At 35.9% G+C, this 15,432-nt stretch overlaps 1 protein-coding gene across 10 annotated transcripts in view; it reads right to left on the bottom strand.

Moving 5' to 3' along the window:
* The window catches only part of BCAS3 (BCAS3 microtubule associated cell migration factor), an 851,656-nt gene that overhangs the window by 714,106 nt on the left and 122,118 nt on the right, over positions 1-15,432 (bottom strand). For all 10 annotated transcript variants that reach the window (XM_074223544.1, XM_074223545.1, XM_074223546.1 and 7 more), the window contains exon 7: positions 12,468-12,540. In XM_074223544.1, the coding sequence (XP_074079645.1) occupies positions 12,468-12,540 (73 nt within the window). The remainder of the gene's footprint in view (positions 1-12,467; positions 12,541-15,432) is intronic.

Raw genomic sequence — 15,432 nt, 5'->3', positions numbered from 1 at the left:
ATACAATTTGTCAAACTATAATCTCAACATCAAAAGTAAAGGATAGGGGGCAGCTAGGTGGCTCGGTGGATAGAGCACCGGCCCTAGAGTCAGGAGTACCTCAGTTCAAATCCGGCCTCAGACAATGAAGAATTACCTAGCTGTGTGGCCTTGGGCAAGCCACTTAACCCAATTGCCTTGCAAAAAAATTAAAAAAACAAAAAATTAAGGACACTGTTTAAAATAAATAAAAAAAGAATTTGTGAAAACCTAACATTTGAAATAACATTGTGCAGTAAAAAACATTCTGAGCAGGAAAGGAGAATAAGAAAAAGAATTTTTAAAGAATCCATTATATTACAGGAACTGGGAGAAGCACTTCACTAATATTATTCCATTTGATTCTCAATTCTTAGAGATAAATACTATTATCATCTCCATATTACAGTTGAAGAAATTGAGGCAGATAAAGGTTAAGTGGCTTGCCTAAGGTCAAATATCTAGATATGTAAGGCCACATGTGAAATCAGGTCTTGAGTTCAAGCCCAGAACCCTCTCTACTGTACTGTCTTCTTGCCTCTAATAACAAATAAGACATGCCCAATCTGCAAGAAGCATTCAAAACTAATTCTCCAATTAATAGCTATTCTCTCCAAAAGAAGGTTAGGATAGAAGGCCCCACCTCTTTTCATTCCCCCAAATCATTCTTGGGACCTTTCCTCTCCAACCCTTTCTACTTCTCCAACCTCTCTAGCTACTTTAGCTCCACATCTGGTCTAACAATTTTTTTATTCCTCATAAACCTAAGTCATCTTTTTCTCCTTTGCAAACACATGTTTACCTCTTCAAATGCCTCTCAGTTTATAATACTTTATATTTTATGCTTTATATAAAAATGAGATGATATATTTATATTTTCTTTTTGTGTAGAACAACAAATACACAAGGATTTTTCAATATGGGTAATTTTGCTCAATCATTTTATTCTCTTTTGTTTTTTCCTTTGATATAAAGGAAGATGTCTTGTCAGAGAAAGGAATCTTCTGTGAAAGGAAGGTGTTATAAAAAAAATAAAAGGTAACCAGAAAACTTATTTCAAAATCAAATAGCTAAGGGAAGCCCTTCATTCTCTTGCAATTATGAAGTTTTCACATGGACGAATAGAGGTCTAATAACTCTCTTTCCTTGTAATGTTCTGGTTGATATTTCCTCTCCATGCTTTTCTATTTCTCTCACACTATATGGATGCTTCAAACATATCCACATGTTCAATGTCAATAGAATTACAGAAGACGTCCTAAGAATCATACATAAATTTTAAGCAGTTTTAAACTGCTTTAAAACTTTTGGAAAACTATAGATTAGTTTTAGGAAATAATGACTTCAAATTTAGCAACTCCTGTTTTTTCATATCCCAATACTTTTATATATTTCTGCTATCTTATTAAGTAAATCCCCTTTAGATATACCACTTAGAAATAAATCCTCAGAGAAGTTCACTCCATTATGACAAAGTTCTAAATAAATTAAGTTATACATTCAATTTCGATCTATGCTTATCATGGATGCAAATGTAAAGCCCACATCAGATTGTCTTGTGTTGGGGAAAGAGAGGAGGGAGGGAGAAAAATTTTAAAATTCAAAATCTTGTAAAAAATTGAGTGGTAGAAACTATCATTGTATGTAATTGGAAAACAAATGAAATATTCATATTATAACAATAAATTAAGAGGTTGTGTTGGCAAGATTACAACAGAAATATTTTCAGCATTTATAAGAGGTAAAACAGGCCGTATTCTAAAGTAGAAATAGAAATTAATTTTGAAGTAGGAGATTCTGGGTTCAAAACTTTTTTTTGTTACTTTAGTAGCAATGTAACCTTGAGTAAGACATTTAACCTAATATGGCCTTAGTTTCCTCATCTCTTCGAAAAGAGTGCTGAACTACTTGATTTCTAAAGCTCTTCCAACATTAAATCTATCCTTTTATGAACTTCCATAAAAATTATCTCAATAAATCTCTACTTATAAAGTTATCCTGCTGATATAATCAGGTCTTTTAGATAAGTATTTGTCACTTACTATCAAAAATTACTGCTTAGGGGTGGCTAGGTGGCGCAGTGAATAGAGCACCAGCCCTGGAATTAGGAGTACCTGAGTTCAAATCCGGCCTTGGACACTTAATAATTACCTAGCTGTGAGGCCTTGGCAAACCACTTAACCCCACTGCCCTGCAAAAACCTTAAAAAAAAAAATTCCTGCTTAATAACTTTTGGTCATATACCGCATAAAGCAAAAAAATCTGAAGATGATTTATCTCATACAAGACAATAGTTTTGGGTCCTAATCTTCAACAACGATAACATGTTATTATTATGATTCATAGATTTCTAATGAATAGATTATTTTTCTACCCTCTAAGACTTAAAAGAATGTACATAAATATTATTCCAAAAATTGGGTTGATTGTACAATGAGTTTCTTCATTCCGGAGCTGCATATTATGTATCATACAATGTGAAATATATATATATATATATATATATATATATATATATGTATGTATGTATCACAAAATATAAGTCATAATGAACCTTATAAATAGTATATCTAATTGGCAGTAAAATGGTTGTTAGATATTGTCTAGTATTGGACAGAGCCCCGGACTTGAAGTCAAAAAGACCAAGGGTCAAATCATATCTCTTGCTACATGAATCTAACCAACACACTTAAACTCTATCAACTTCAGCTTGCTCAATATATAAAATGATAGTATCTGTAATTTAGGAAAAATCATTTTAGGGGACAAATGAAGGACTGAACTGGAGTGGGGAAGAGACTGAATATAGGTAGATTCACTAGCAAGTTACTACAAAAGTCTAGGCAGAGTAGTATCAGTGTTAGAGGAGAAAAGGGGGCATATTTAAGAAATGTAGTAAAGGTTAAAAAAAAAAAGACCCTTTCATCCCCATATTCAATATGGCAACAAACTGGAGGGGAAAGAAACAGTCAGAAATTGAGGATGACAACTAGGTCATTATCAAGGATGTCTGACTTGGATACAACTCACAGCAAGAATTAATGTCAATGGGGGTGGCTAAGTGGCGCAGTAGATAGAGCACTGATCCTGGAGTCAGGAGTATCTGAGTTCAAATCCAGCCTCAGACACTTAATGACTACCTAGCTGTGTGGCCTTGGGCAAGCCACTTAACCCAACTGCCTTGCAAAAAAAAAAAAAAAAAAGAAAAGTAATGTCAAGAAAGGGATGGACATCTTAACTAGTATATTGGTATCCCTGATATACTAAAGGAATGAGAGAAAACTCTACTACTATATTGGTTATTAACAGAAAAATGTGGACAAACACATAGGAAGAGCAGATAGATGTAGAAAAGTTGTTTCCTGCCTTGGTAGAAGAATTACTAAAACAAATAATTTTCACAGGTCTTTGAAAGTACCTAAGTAAATCACATCAAAACAATATGACAGGGGCGGCTAGGTGGAGCAGTGGATAAAGCACTGGCCCTGGAGTCAGGAGTACCTGGGTTCAAATCCAGTCTCAGACACTTAATTATTACCTAGCAGTGTGTCCTTGGGCAAGCCACTTAACCCCATTTGCCTTGCAAAAAAAACCTTAAAAAAATGACATAACCCATATAATTTTCACCTTACCTATCATAAACTTCATTTTGTCCTACCTTAAAATATTAATGAAATTTATAAATACTCTTATATACACCACACATAACTATAAACAGATTAGAAAATTGTAAAGAAGTAACAGCAAGAAGTCAAAAAAAATGTACTTCTGGTCAGCCATGACCATCTAAAAAAAAGATAAGAAAATATAATAGCAATACGTTAAAGTAAGGAACTACTTTGAACTATGACTTGGAAACAGAGAGGAAGGTTTAATTTTTACATTTACTAACAGGAAAAATCATCAAGTATTTAAGTGAAGGCAAAAAAAATTTTTTATAACAATAGGAAAATAGGAATCTGTCTGAATGAATATCACTTTCCATGGTACATACTTCCTGATGGATCCCAGAATGGGAATCAGGGCATAAAAGGTAGAACAACAAGAAATTTAGAAATCAATCATTGTGGAAAATCTTTCTAAAAGACATACTCAGCCAGAACAACTAAGATCTAATTAAAGACAGTAAAAGAAATTCTAAGCTCATTGTGTTTACTCAGAAAGTCTGGGAAAATGTGAATCCTCCATTTTGTCAAACAGATGATATGGAAATTGATGAGTCTCTTTTACCAAAACACTGTTGATCTAAGTCAGGGTTATCCAAAATGTGGCCTGCATTACGATTTTATGCAGCCCACTGTGGATTTACTAAATGCTTTAGTAAATGAAGTCAAGCTACCACAAAACTCTCATGAAAATGGTAAATCAAAATATATTATCTATTTTTTCAATAGCCTTTTCAAAAACTTTTTAAAATAAGTTTGAAGGTGGAGCCAAGATGGCAACAGAAGAAAAGACCCTCATAAGTGCTCTCTCGCAAAATTTATAAAATAAGGACTCTAACTAAATTTTCAATACTTCAAAATCAAAAAAATGAAAAATTAGAAGAAAATGTGAAACATCTCATTGAAAAAAACAACTGATCAGGAAAACAGATTCAGGAAAGATAATATAAACATTACTGGTATAACTGAAAGTCATGATCAGGAAAAGAGTCTTGACCTCAATTTTAAAGAATTCCTACAGGAAAATTGCCCAGATGTCCTAGAAGCAGAGGGTAAAATAGAAACTGAGATAATCAACCAATCTCTCCCGGAGAGAGAGATCCAAAAAATAAACAACCCCCAGGAATATTATAGCCAAGTTCCAGGATTCCAAAGTCAAAGAGAAAATATTACAAGTAGCCAGAAGGACACAATTCAAATATCGTGGAGCTGCAGTAAGGATCACACCGGACTCAGCAGCAACTACATTTAGGGTTCTTAGGGCTTGGAATATAATATTCTGAAGTCAAAAGAGCTTGAAATGCAAACGAGAATCAACTACTCAGCAAAACAGAACATTCTCTTCCAGGGGAAAAAACTTTCAATGAACCAGGGGAATTTGAATTGTTCCTGTTGAAACAACTAGAGCTGAACACAAAGTTTGATCTTCAGGTACAGGACTCAGGTGAAGTATAGAGAGCAGAGAAGAAGGGTAAAATATGAGGGATTTAATGATGATGAACTACATGTATTCCGGCATAGAAAAATGATACTGATAATACTTATAGGAAACTTCTCATTTAATAGACCAGGTACAAGGAGCTTTTATGGATGCAGCACAGAAGAGAGTTGAGTTTGAAGATATAGTATATTGTAAAAATAAGAGTCAATGGCTAAAAGGGAAATGTAATGGGAATAAGAGAAAGGAGAGGTAGAATAGCCTAAAATATTTCATATAATAAAAAAAATTTTAATTACAAATGCACTATTTCAATGATATGGAAGGGGGGAAGGCAAAGGGGAATGAGGGAACATTCACTCTCATCAGAGGTGGCTCAGAAAGGAAACAGCATATATACTCAATGGGGTATAGACACCTACAATAAAAAAGAGAGAAGAGGGACAGGGGGATGGGGGAGGATGCAAGTGATGGAGGAGAGGGTGGACCATGAGGGAGAGTGGTCAAGTATAACACATTTTCTTTTTTACTTGTTGCAAGGGGCTGGGATTGGATAGCCTGTCTGGGACCACAGGGCCGGGTGATTACTGGGCCTTAGGGGTAGTAGGTGGTCATGAGACCTCTTGGATCCAGTGCCAGTGATTAGTCAGCTATGCCATTCAGCTACTGATAGCACATTTAAGAAGAGGGACAGAGTGAAAAGAGAGAGAAAATATAGTATATGGTAGTGGGGAAGTACGAATGGAGGGAGTTGCGATCAGCAATGACAACAGTGGAAAATTATAGAAGTAGCTTTTGTGATAGACTTATCCTAAAGAATGTGATCCACCTGTGACAGAGCTGGTGCTGTTAGAACACAAACTGAAGCACAATTATTATCATCAGCATCATCATCATTATTATTGTTGTTGTTTTTATTGGGGAGGACGTTTGTGGGGCAGATGGGGTTGGGTTGGCTTGCCCGGGGTCACACAGCTGGGTGATTGTTGGGTGCCTGAGGCCGAATTGGAACTGGGTGCTCCTGACTCTGGTGCCAGTGCTCTGTTCACTGTGCCACCTGGCTGTCTCTACTGTTGTTGTTGTTGTTGTTGTTATCACTATTTTATTTTAGGGTGGTTTTTTTTTTTTTGGTTTTTGCACAGCAGTGGGGTTGGGGTGCCTTGCGCAAGGCTGCACATCTGGGTGATTACTGGGTGTCAGGGACTGGATTTGGGTTCAGGTACTCCTGACTCCAGGGCTAATGCTCCATCCAATGTGTCACTTAACTGCCCCTATCATTATTATTATTATTTTTATTTTTATTTTTTCCTCTTTCCTTTACTTTTTTGCTCATGAGCTCATTTGTGGGGGGAGGGTGTATTATGTTTAATCTTAAACAAGAATAATTTAATAAAGTATAAAAAATAACATTTGTACAAAAATAAAATAAATATAAATTTAAAAATAAATTATAAAAAAAGACAAGTCATTCCCCAATTGACAAATGGTCAAAGGATATGCAAAGGCAATTTACAGATGAGGAAATCAAAGCAAGCCATAGTCATATGAAAAATTGTTCTAAATCACTAATTATTAGAGAAATGCAAATTAAAGCTTCTCTGAGGTACCACCTCACACCTCTCAGACTGGCCAAAGTGACCAAAAAGAAAAATGATCAATGTTGGAATGGATGTGGGAAATCTGGGACACAAATGCATTGTCGGTGGAGCTGTGAACTCATCCAGTCTTTCTGGAGAACAATTTGGAATTATGTCCAAAAGGCAACAAAAATGGGCACACCCTCTGTTCCGGCAATACCACTACTGGGGCTATAACCTGAAGAGATTATAAAAAAGGGTAAAAACATCACGTGTACAAAAATGTTCATAGCAGCTCTCTTTGTGGTGGTAAAGAAATAAAAACTGAGGGAATACCCGTCAATTGGGGGAATGGCTTAACAAACTGTGCCATATGTATGTCATGGAATATTACTGTTCTATTAGAAACCAAAAGGGATGGGAATTCAGGGAAGCCTGGAAGGATTTTCATGAACTGATGCTGAGTGAGATGAACAGAACCAGAAGAATATTGTACACCCTAACAGCAATATGGGGGTGATGATTAACCTTAATGGATTTGCTCATACCAACAGGGCAACAATCAGGCACAATTTTGGGATATCTGCGATGGAGAATGTCATCTGTATCCTGATAAAGCATTGCAGAATTTGAACAAAGGCTAAAGACTTTCTTTGTACTTTTAAATTTTTTTTAAATATTGCCTTATGTAATTTTGCTGTATCTCATATTGTATGTTTCTTCCTTAAGGATATGATTTCACTCTCGTCATATTCACCTTAGATCAATGCATACTATGGGAATGATGTGAAGACTAACAAGCTGCTGTGGGGGGTGGGGGAGGGAAGCAAGATTGGGGCAAAAATTGTAAAATTGAAAATAAATAAAACCTTTCTAAAATTAAAAAAAAAAATAAGGTTTCACAGCCCTGCTCTAAGTCATGTAGAGCAAAGAACAATTCAATACAGTCCACCTCCCTTTATAATATTCTCTCTTGTGATTTGTTGAACAATCACAGTTGATACATAACCTCAGATGCACCCCATTTTCAAAGAACTATATAAATATCAAAAGGTTAACATTGACTAATATGGCAATGGTGAGTTTGCTTTTGGTAATTGCTTTCTAGATATGATCAATAACACTGATTTTAATTTGCTCAGAAACACAGTCTCTTTGAACTTTTTTAAAAATATCACAAACTAAGATCAAAATACGACATGAAAAGGAAAATGAATATTTAAAAGTATTCCTAGTTACATTATTCGGTATGGCAAAAAATAAAGACCAAACATATTGGACAACAATTAGTAAGTAGCTGAATAAAATTTGCTAAATTAATGAAATAAGAGAGTTAGTACTATACTATAAAAGAACGAAGAAAATTGTGAATTCTAAGAAATATGTAAGGGCTCAAAAAATAACTTCAGAAATTGCAACATGAAAAGGTATGAAGATATAGAACTTTTTGGAGGTAGGGCTTGGAATACAATACACCGGAAGGCAAAAGAGCTTAGAATGCAGCCAAGAATGAACTACCCAGCAAGGCTGAATGTCCTCTTCCAGGGAAAAAGATGGACTTTCAATGAACCAGGGGAATTTCAAAGGTTCCTTTTGGAATGGCCAGAGCTGAACAGAAGGTTTGATCTTCAGATACCAGACTCAGGTGAAGCATGGAGATTGGAGGAGAGGGGGGAAATAGGAGGGACTTAATGAGGATGAACTGCATGTATAGAAAAATGATACTGATAATATTCATATGAACCATCTCAGTTAATAGAGCAGGTAGAGGGAGCTTTTATAGTTGAAGCACAGGAGAAAGCTGAATTTGAAGATAAAATATGGTGTAAAAATGGAGTCAATAGAAAAAAAGGTAAATGGAATGGGAGAAAGAAAAAGGAGAGGGGGAATAGTCCAAGATATTTCACATAATAAGATTTTTTTTTATCACAATGAACTATTGCAATGATATGGAAGGGGAGAGGTGTGGGGGAATGAGGGAACCTTTGCTCTCATCAGAGATGGCTAGGAGAGGAAACAGCAAATATATTCAATGGGGTATAGACAACTGGAGTAAGAAGGAGGGGGGAGCAGGGGGAAGAGGAGGGGATGTGAATAAAGGAGGAGAGGATGGACCATGGGGGACAGTGGTCAGATATAACACATTTTCTTTTTTACTTCTTGCAAGGGACTGGGATTTGATGGCCTGCCTAGGACCATAGGGCCAGGTGGATTCTGGGCCTAAGAGGTGGTATGGGGGCTCAGGGCTTCTTGGCCCCAGGACCAGGGATCTGTCTGCTGCGCCACTCAGCGACCCTACAGCAGAGTCAGAGTGAAAGGAGAGAGAAAATATAGTACATGGTAGCAGAGAAATACGAAAGGAGGGAGTTGCGATCAGCAATGGCAACCTTGGAAAAATATGGAAGTAACTTTTGTGATGGACTTATCATAAAGAATGTGATCCACCCAGGACAGAGTTGTTGGTGTTGGAACAAAGACTGAAGCACATATTTTGTTATTATTATTTGGGGGAGGGTGCAGGGCAAGTGGGGCTGGGTGGCCTGCCTGGGGCCACATAGCAGGGTGTCAGATTCGAACCCAGGTGCTCCTGGCTCAAGGGCCAAAGCTCTGTCTGCCACCCAGCCACCCCTACTATTATTACTATTTTATTTTATGTCAGGTTTTTTGTTATTGTTGTTGTTTTTTCTTCTTTTTGGTTTTTGCAGGGCAGTGGGGATCGGGTGGCTTGCATGTCACATGGCTGGGTGATTGTTGGGTTTACGAGGCTGCATATGGATTCGGGTGCTCCTGGCTCCAGGGCTGGTGCTTTGTCCATTGCACCAACTGACCATACCTATAATTATTACTATTATTTTTTTTAATTTTAATTTTTTTCTTCCCCCTTTACTTTTTCGCCCAAGCAAGTCTATCTATATTCATGGGGAGAGGGGTAATTTGTTTACTTGTAAACAAGTATATTTTATTAATGTAAAAAAAACCATTTGTACAAAATGAGAATAAAAAATTGAATTAAAAAAAGAAAAAAAAGAATAAACATTGTAATCATCAAAAGTGCTAGAAAAATTACAAGATATGTTAATGAAAGTTTGAGGATATAGTAATAGGGGAAGTCATAATTTCTCCATGCTGTGCCCTGGACATAACATACATTTTAAAATGTTATTTAGAGTTTGATTGCCATAACTGAAAAAGCAAATGATAAATATGGAGTATCTATAGGAGAGAGAGAGAGAGAAACCAGGAAGTTACAGAAGGCCTATGTACATGTTGCATGAAGACTCAGTGAAGGAAATGAGGGACTGTGGTCTGTAGAAAAGGAGGTTTACAGGAGACATGATAGCAGCTATCAAGTATTTGAAAGTCCATCATGAAGAAGAAATATTAAACATGTTCTTTTTGATCCTAGAGAGTAATTCTAATTATAAAATCTGTCCAAAAGAAAAGAGTAAAATACTCCTGACTTTAAATCTTTATAGAAGGACTAGATTGGGGGCAGCTAGGTGGCGTACTGGATAAAGCACTGACCCTGGAGTCAGGAGTACCTGGGTTCAAATCTGGTCTCAGACACTTAATAAGTACCTAGCTGTGTGACCTTTGGCAAGTCATTTAACCCCATTTGCCTTGCAAAAAAAAAAAACCAAAAAAGGACTGGATGACTACTCCTCATATCTGATGTAAAGAATTGTTCTGATCAAGTACCAGTTGGCACAGATGGCTTCTGAGGTCGCTTGTGACTTTAAAATTCTAAAATTTATGATTTATACAAAAGAATTCAAAATAAGAAAAGAGGGAGTAGAAGAACAACATGTATACTGATGAAAAAAGACTATAAAATTATTAAAGAAGGCAAGAGATCTATGAGGTTTGGGTTTTTTTGAAGGAAGGGAAAAGATCTAAAAGAAAATAAAAAAGGTCATTGCTAAAATATAGGTGATTTTTTTTAAGGTTTCTATTTAAGGACTTTTTTGCCTTTTTGTACCTTTGTTGTTAAACTAATTGGTGAAAATTGCAAAGAAATAATAAGTTCATAATAAACAAATGAAATAGTTCTCAAAAAGAAGGGGAAACTATTAATAACCTTAAAAAGAAAAGAAAATCAAAACAACTCTGAGAATGCACACCTGTCAAGGAATTGGGTAAAGATCATAAAACAATGGAAATAGCAAGAAAAATAGGCAAACGAACCCATAACTTAGTGGAGTTGTAAATCCTTACTCCAAAAAAGGCAATTTGGAATGATGCAAACAAAGTAGCTAAAATGACTGTACTCTTTTATCTAGATATTCCACTGGTAGACTGGTAGACCCAGGATACTAAGATTATTAATAAAGAGAATATACATACCAACACATTTATAGGAGGGCTTTTTTAAGTGGACAAGAACTAGAAATAAATTAAATGCCTATAAATTTGTGAATGAAGTGGCACAGAAATGTAATGAGATTCTGATATACTGTAGGAAATAACAAATATGACTGATACAAAGAAGCATAGAAATATTTACATGAAAAGATTCAAACTGAATTAAGAGAGTTAAGAAAACAATATATAGTATTAACTGCAACAATGTAAATAGAAAAAACAATCAACAGAGTACAACTGAAAATGAATGTCTCAGAATTACAAAGAACAAATGTTCGGAGAAAATGAAGAGAGGTTTTTTTCTTTTTTTTTCCCTAAATTCTTTGTTAGAAGGAAGCTCTTGAAGAAAAAAAGGATACAGAGGAAATTTAAGCAAAAAATGAAAGATAAAAAAATATTTCTTTTAAAAATCTTAGCAGTAGTCCAAAACACACAGGGAATAATTAAAAACAACTACATAGTAATGATAAGTACTTAGGGACAAAAGTCTGGTGGCCGAGGAAGTTACCACAAGGCCTGGTATGCAAGCATCTTGAAGGAAGAAGCAACTGCAATTTTATTTTGTTTGGAAGATGTACAATGGGTAGGCTATCATGATATTGTTCAATCCATTATTTATTCTTCCCCCTCACCCTTCAAGCCCCAAGGATATTTTATAAATAATGTCACTAATTTCACTAAATTCTTCCCAATTTAAAAAAAATGACTGGGAAGAAATGAGAACAGCTGGAAATTTTTTGTTTTCATTTTTACACAATGTTATAAATTGACCTCATTGTTAGCCTGTAAGAAAAGTCAATGAACTCTATAGAGTTAGTGATTTGATTAGTACTGCTTCAGCCAATACAATATAAAAATTCAGGGCTATAAAACCACTGTACTTGCTCAGTAAATTGAGGAAAAAGACTTCATGTACTTTAAATTATGGGAGATTTTCAAGAATTGAACAATTAGAAATAAATGTGTCACTGATCACAAAAAAATAGTTAAACAGGAAGAGAAACGAAAAAGCACTGCCAGCCCCTCTTCTTGAACCCTCCCCCAACAATGCAGAAAAAGTGGGAAATCCATGGGTGGGAGACCTTGAAAATAATGTCAGAAGTTTCTGATGTATGTATTGATTTTATGGAGTATTTTTTCTCTCATTCCTTTTGGTGATGTTATTCTAAGGGATGTGCCTTTAGGAGAGACCAAAAGTAGAGAAGTGTTATATAATGAAAATAATGCATTAAAAATTTATTTGTTTTATACTTAAATGAATGAGAAATTCTATGATTATGTCACAAAATCTTACAATTTCCAAAGAAAATAAAAAGAGTATGAAATCAAAAGTTTTCTGGAGGTTTACTAGTGAGTCACTGTAAATTAGTGACCAAAAAACATTTTTTTTAAAAGATCTTGCCTTACCCAGAAGATCCAATGCTCTTACAAATGCCAAGCAGAGGCCTCTTCTCAGCAAAGTTGTCACACTTCTGTGAATCTGTAAAAAAGCATAAAAAAGGCTAAAGTTAGAAGATTTTTTGTGTATTTTCTTTTTTAAACTCATCTCTAAAGGTTATCAGTTGCATGTGATAATAAGCCACAATATTAATGAATTTACGCTTTTGGTATGAAATCAAGTAAGACCAAATCCTTTTCAAAAAGCAAGTAAAGGGACTCCCCACTTCTACCTCTTTTAGTAACTATTCACCAGTTAGTGACTTCATTTAATTCAATGAACAATAAAATTTCTTAACAGAGGAAAATATGAGTCACTAGAAGGTAACTAGATATAAAATCCAAAATCTTACACAAGATACTGCAAATTGTACTTTTCATCAGAATTATTTCTCTCCAAGAAAGAAAAAACTTTAATTCAAGGAGGCTCTGAAACATTCTTTTGCTTGAAAAGAAAATGATATTCACCTTTGTCATCATCATAATTACCATAAAATCATATACTGCTCTCTCAACAATCAATTTGTCAATCAATAAATCAACAAACCAATCAATATTTGTTACCAAAATTACATCTCAGGCATTTTGCTTAGCCCTGAGGATACAAAGAAAGAAAAAAGGCAATCTCCTCTGGATAATTTTTAAATAATCAACAAAGAAAAAGTATAATTGTATGTAAATTGTGCTTTATATATTTTTAAGCAGAAATAATTGGGGTGAAGGGTATGTTCAAGAAAAAATAGTACCTGACCAACATGATCAGAAAGGACAATGATCAATGTTGGAAGGGATGTGGGAATTCTGGGACACTAACACACTGTTGGTGGAGCTATAAACTCATCCAACCTTTCTGGAAAGCAATTTGGAATTATGCCCAAAGGGCAACAAAAATGTGCATACTCTTCGATCCAGTAATATCACTACTGGGTCTATACCCTGAAAAAATTACGAAAAATGGTAAAAACATAATTTATACAAAAATATTCATAGTAGCCCTGTTTGTGGTGGCAAAGTATAATTGAAGTGAATGTCCTTCAATTGGAGAATGGCTTAACAAACTGTAGTATATGCATATCATTAAACACAATTGTTCTATTAGAAACCAGGAGGGATGCGAATTCAGGGAAGCATGGAAGAATCTGCATGAACTGATGATGAGTGAGATGAGCAGAACTAGAAAAACACTGCACACCCTAACAGCAACATGGGGATGATGATCAGCCTTGATGGACTCGCTCATTCCATCAGTGTGACAACCAAGGACAATTTTAGACTATCTGCAATGGAGAATACCATCTGTATCCAGAGAAAGAATTGTGCAGTTTGAGCAAAGACCAAAGACTATTACCTTCAATTTAGGGGAAAAAAACATCATCTTATTATGTAATTTTGCTATTGTCTCATAATTTATTTTTCATCCTTAAGTATATGATTTCTTGTTCATCACATTTGACTGAGATCAATGTATACCACGGAAACAATTTAAAGACTAACAGAATTCTTTCTGTTGGGGTGGGGGGAGGGAAGCAAGAATGGGGGGAAAATTGTAAAACTCAAAATAAATAAAATCTTTCTATAAAAAAAGATGAAACAGGGGCGGCTAGGTGGCACAGTGAATAGTGCACCAGCCTTGGAGTCAGGAGTACCTGGGTTCAAATCCAACCTCAGACACTTAATAATTACCTAGCTGTATGGCCTTGGGCAAGCCACTTAACCCCATTGCCTTGAAAAATCTAAAAAAAAAAAAAAAAAAAAGATGAAACAAATAAAATGAAACATATAGAGGGGGAAAAAAAAAGAAAAAATAGTACCTCTAGTGTGAGGGCTGCTGAACCCTTTTTAGGGCTACTTTCCACCTTTGATGTCCACTTGAGCCACCTAACTCTCACTTGTGACTCCAAGAAACTATAGCCTGAACAGTGGTCACATCTCATCAAACCATTCTAAGGGTGAGCTAAAACAGTTTGAGGATAACCAAGATAGAGTCTCAAACTCATTGGTGTAGGGAGTGTCTACACCAAGGATGTGAAGTCTTCCAGTGGTTGAATGGGCAGAGGAGAGAACACTTCATTCCAATGACCATGAAGACAGCTGAAACAGGTCCTTTGGAGCCCTTGGAGCTTGGTTAGCCATTGAAGAGGCCAAGGACATCCACTGCATCTAGAGCCATCACCAGTTGACTTGTTCATGCCATGCTGGATCATGATGACTTTGGAAGAAAGAGTGAGGTAGATGGCTTCGTGCAACTCTACTTCATTTAAATCCAAATTAAGCACACATCAAAAGACATCACTCATATCACTTGACTATTCCTCAGAGTCCTGTGGCAATTGATGAAGCAGCTGTAGTCAATCTTGCACCAAGGTGATGCAGGTCATAGGGTCATTTCCTGACTGGCAGCAATGAGATTTGGCAGCCCCCTGACTGACTAAGAAGCCCTTTTAAGGATCACACTACTCACCTCCTGATATGAGGGAGGGGCTAGAAAAGCTGCCCTAAAAAATTGTCTGCTTACATAACCCTGGCCTAATATACACAGCAGGTGGAATCCACAGTGTAGTAGACATGCAAAAATATCTACAGAAATTTCTTCAAAGAAAATTCCATTCACCACCCATGCATGGAAAATGCACACACTCATAGACAGTATAAAATCCAACAGACCTGAAAGGCAAACAGTTCCTGTTGCAAGAGAACTCAGCAGGTTATCATATCCAAATAGCAGCCCTGAGTGAAAAAAGGCTGGGAAATGAAGGCCTGTTGACTTAAGCTGGAACTGGATACATGTTTTTCTACAGGGGCCAGAGTAAAGAGGAGAGTCATGGAGATGGAGTAGGTTTTGCAAACAAAACTAACTTAATCTGGGGTGGCTAGGTGGCGCAGTGGATAGAGCACAAGCCCTTGAGTCAGGAGTACCCAATTCAAATCTGGCCTC

The sequence above is a fragment of the Macrotis lagotis genome, chromosome 2 (genome assembly GCF_037893015.1).
Source record: "Macrotis lagotis isolate mMagLag1 chromosome 2, bilby.v1.9.chrom.fasta, whole genome shotgun sequence".
NCBI lineage: Eukaryota > Metazoa > Chordata > Mammalia > Peramelemorphia > Peramelidae > Macrotis > Macrotis lagotis.
This window is presented reverse-complemented; position numbering and strand designations above follow the sequence as displayed.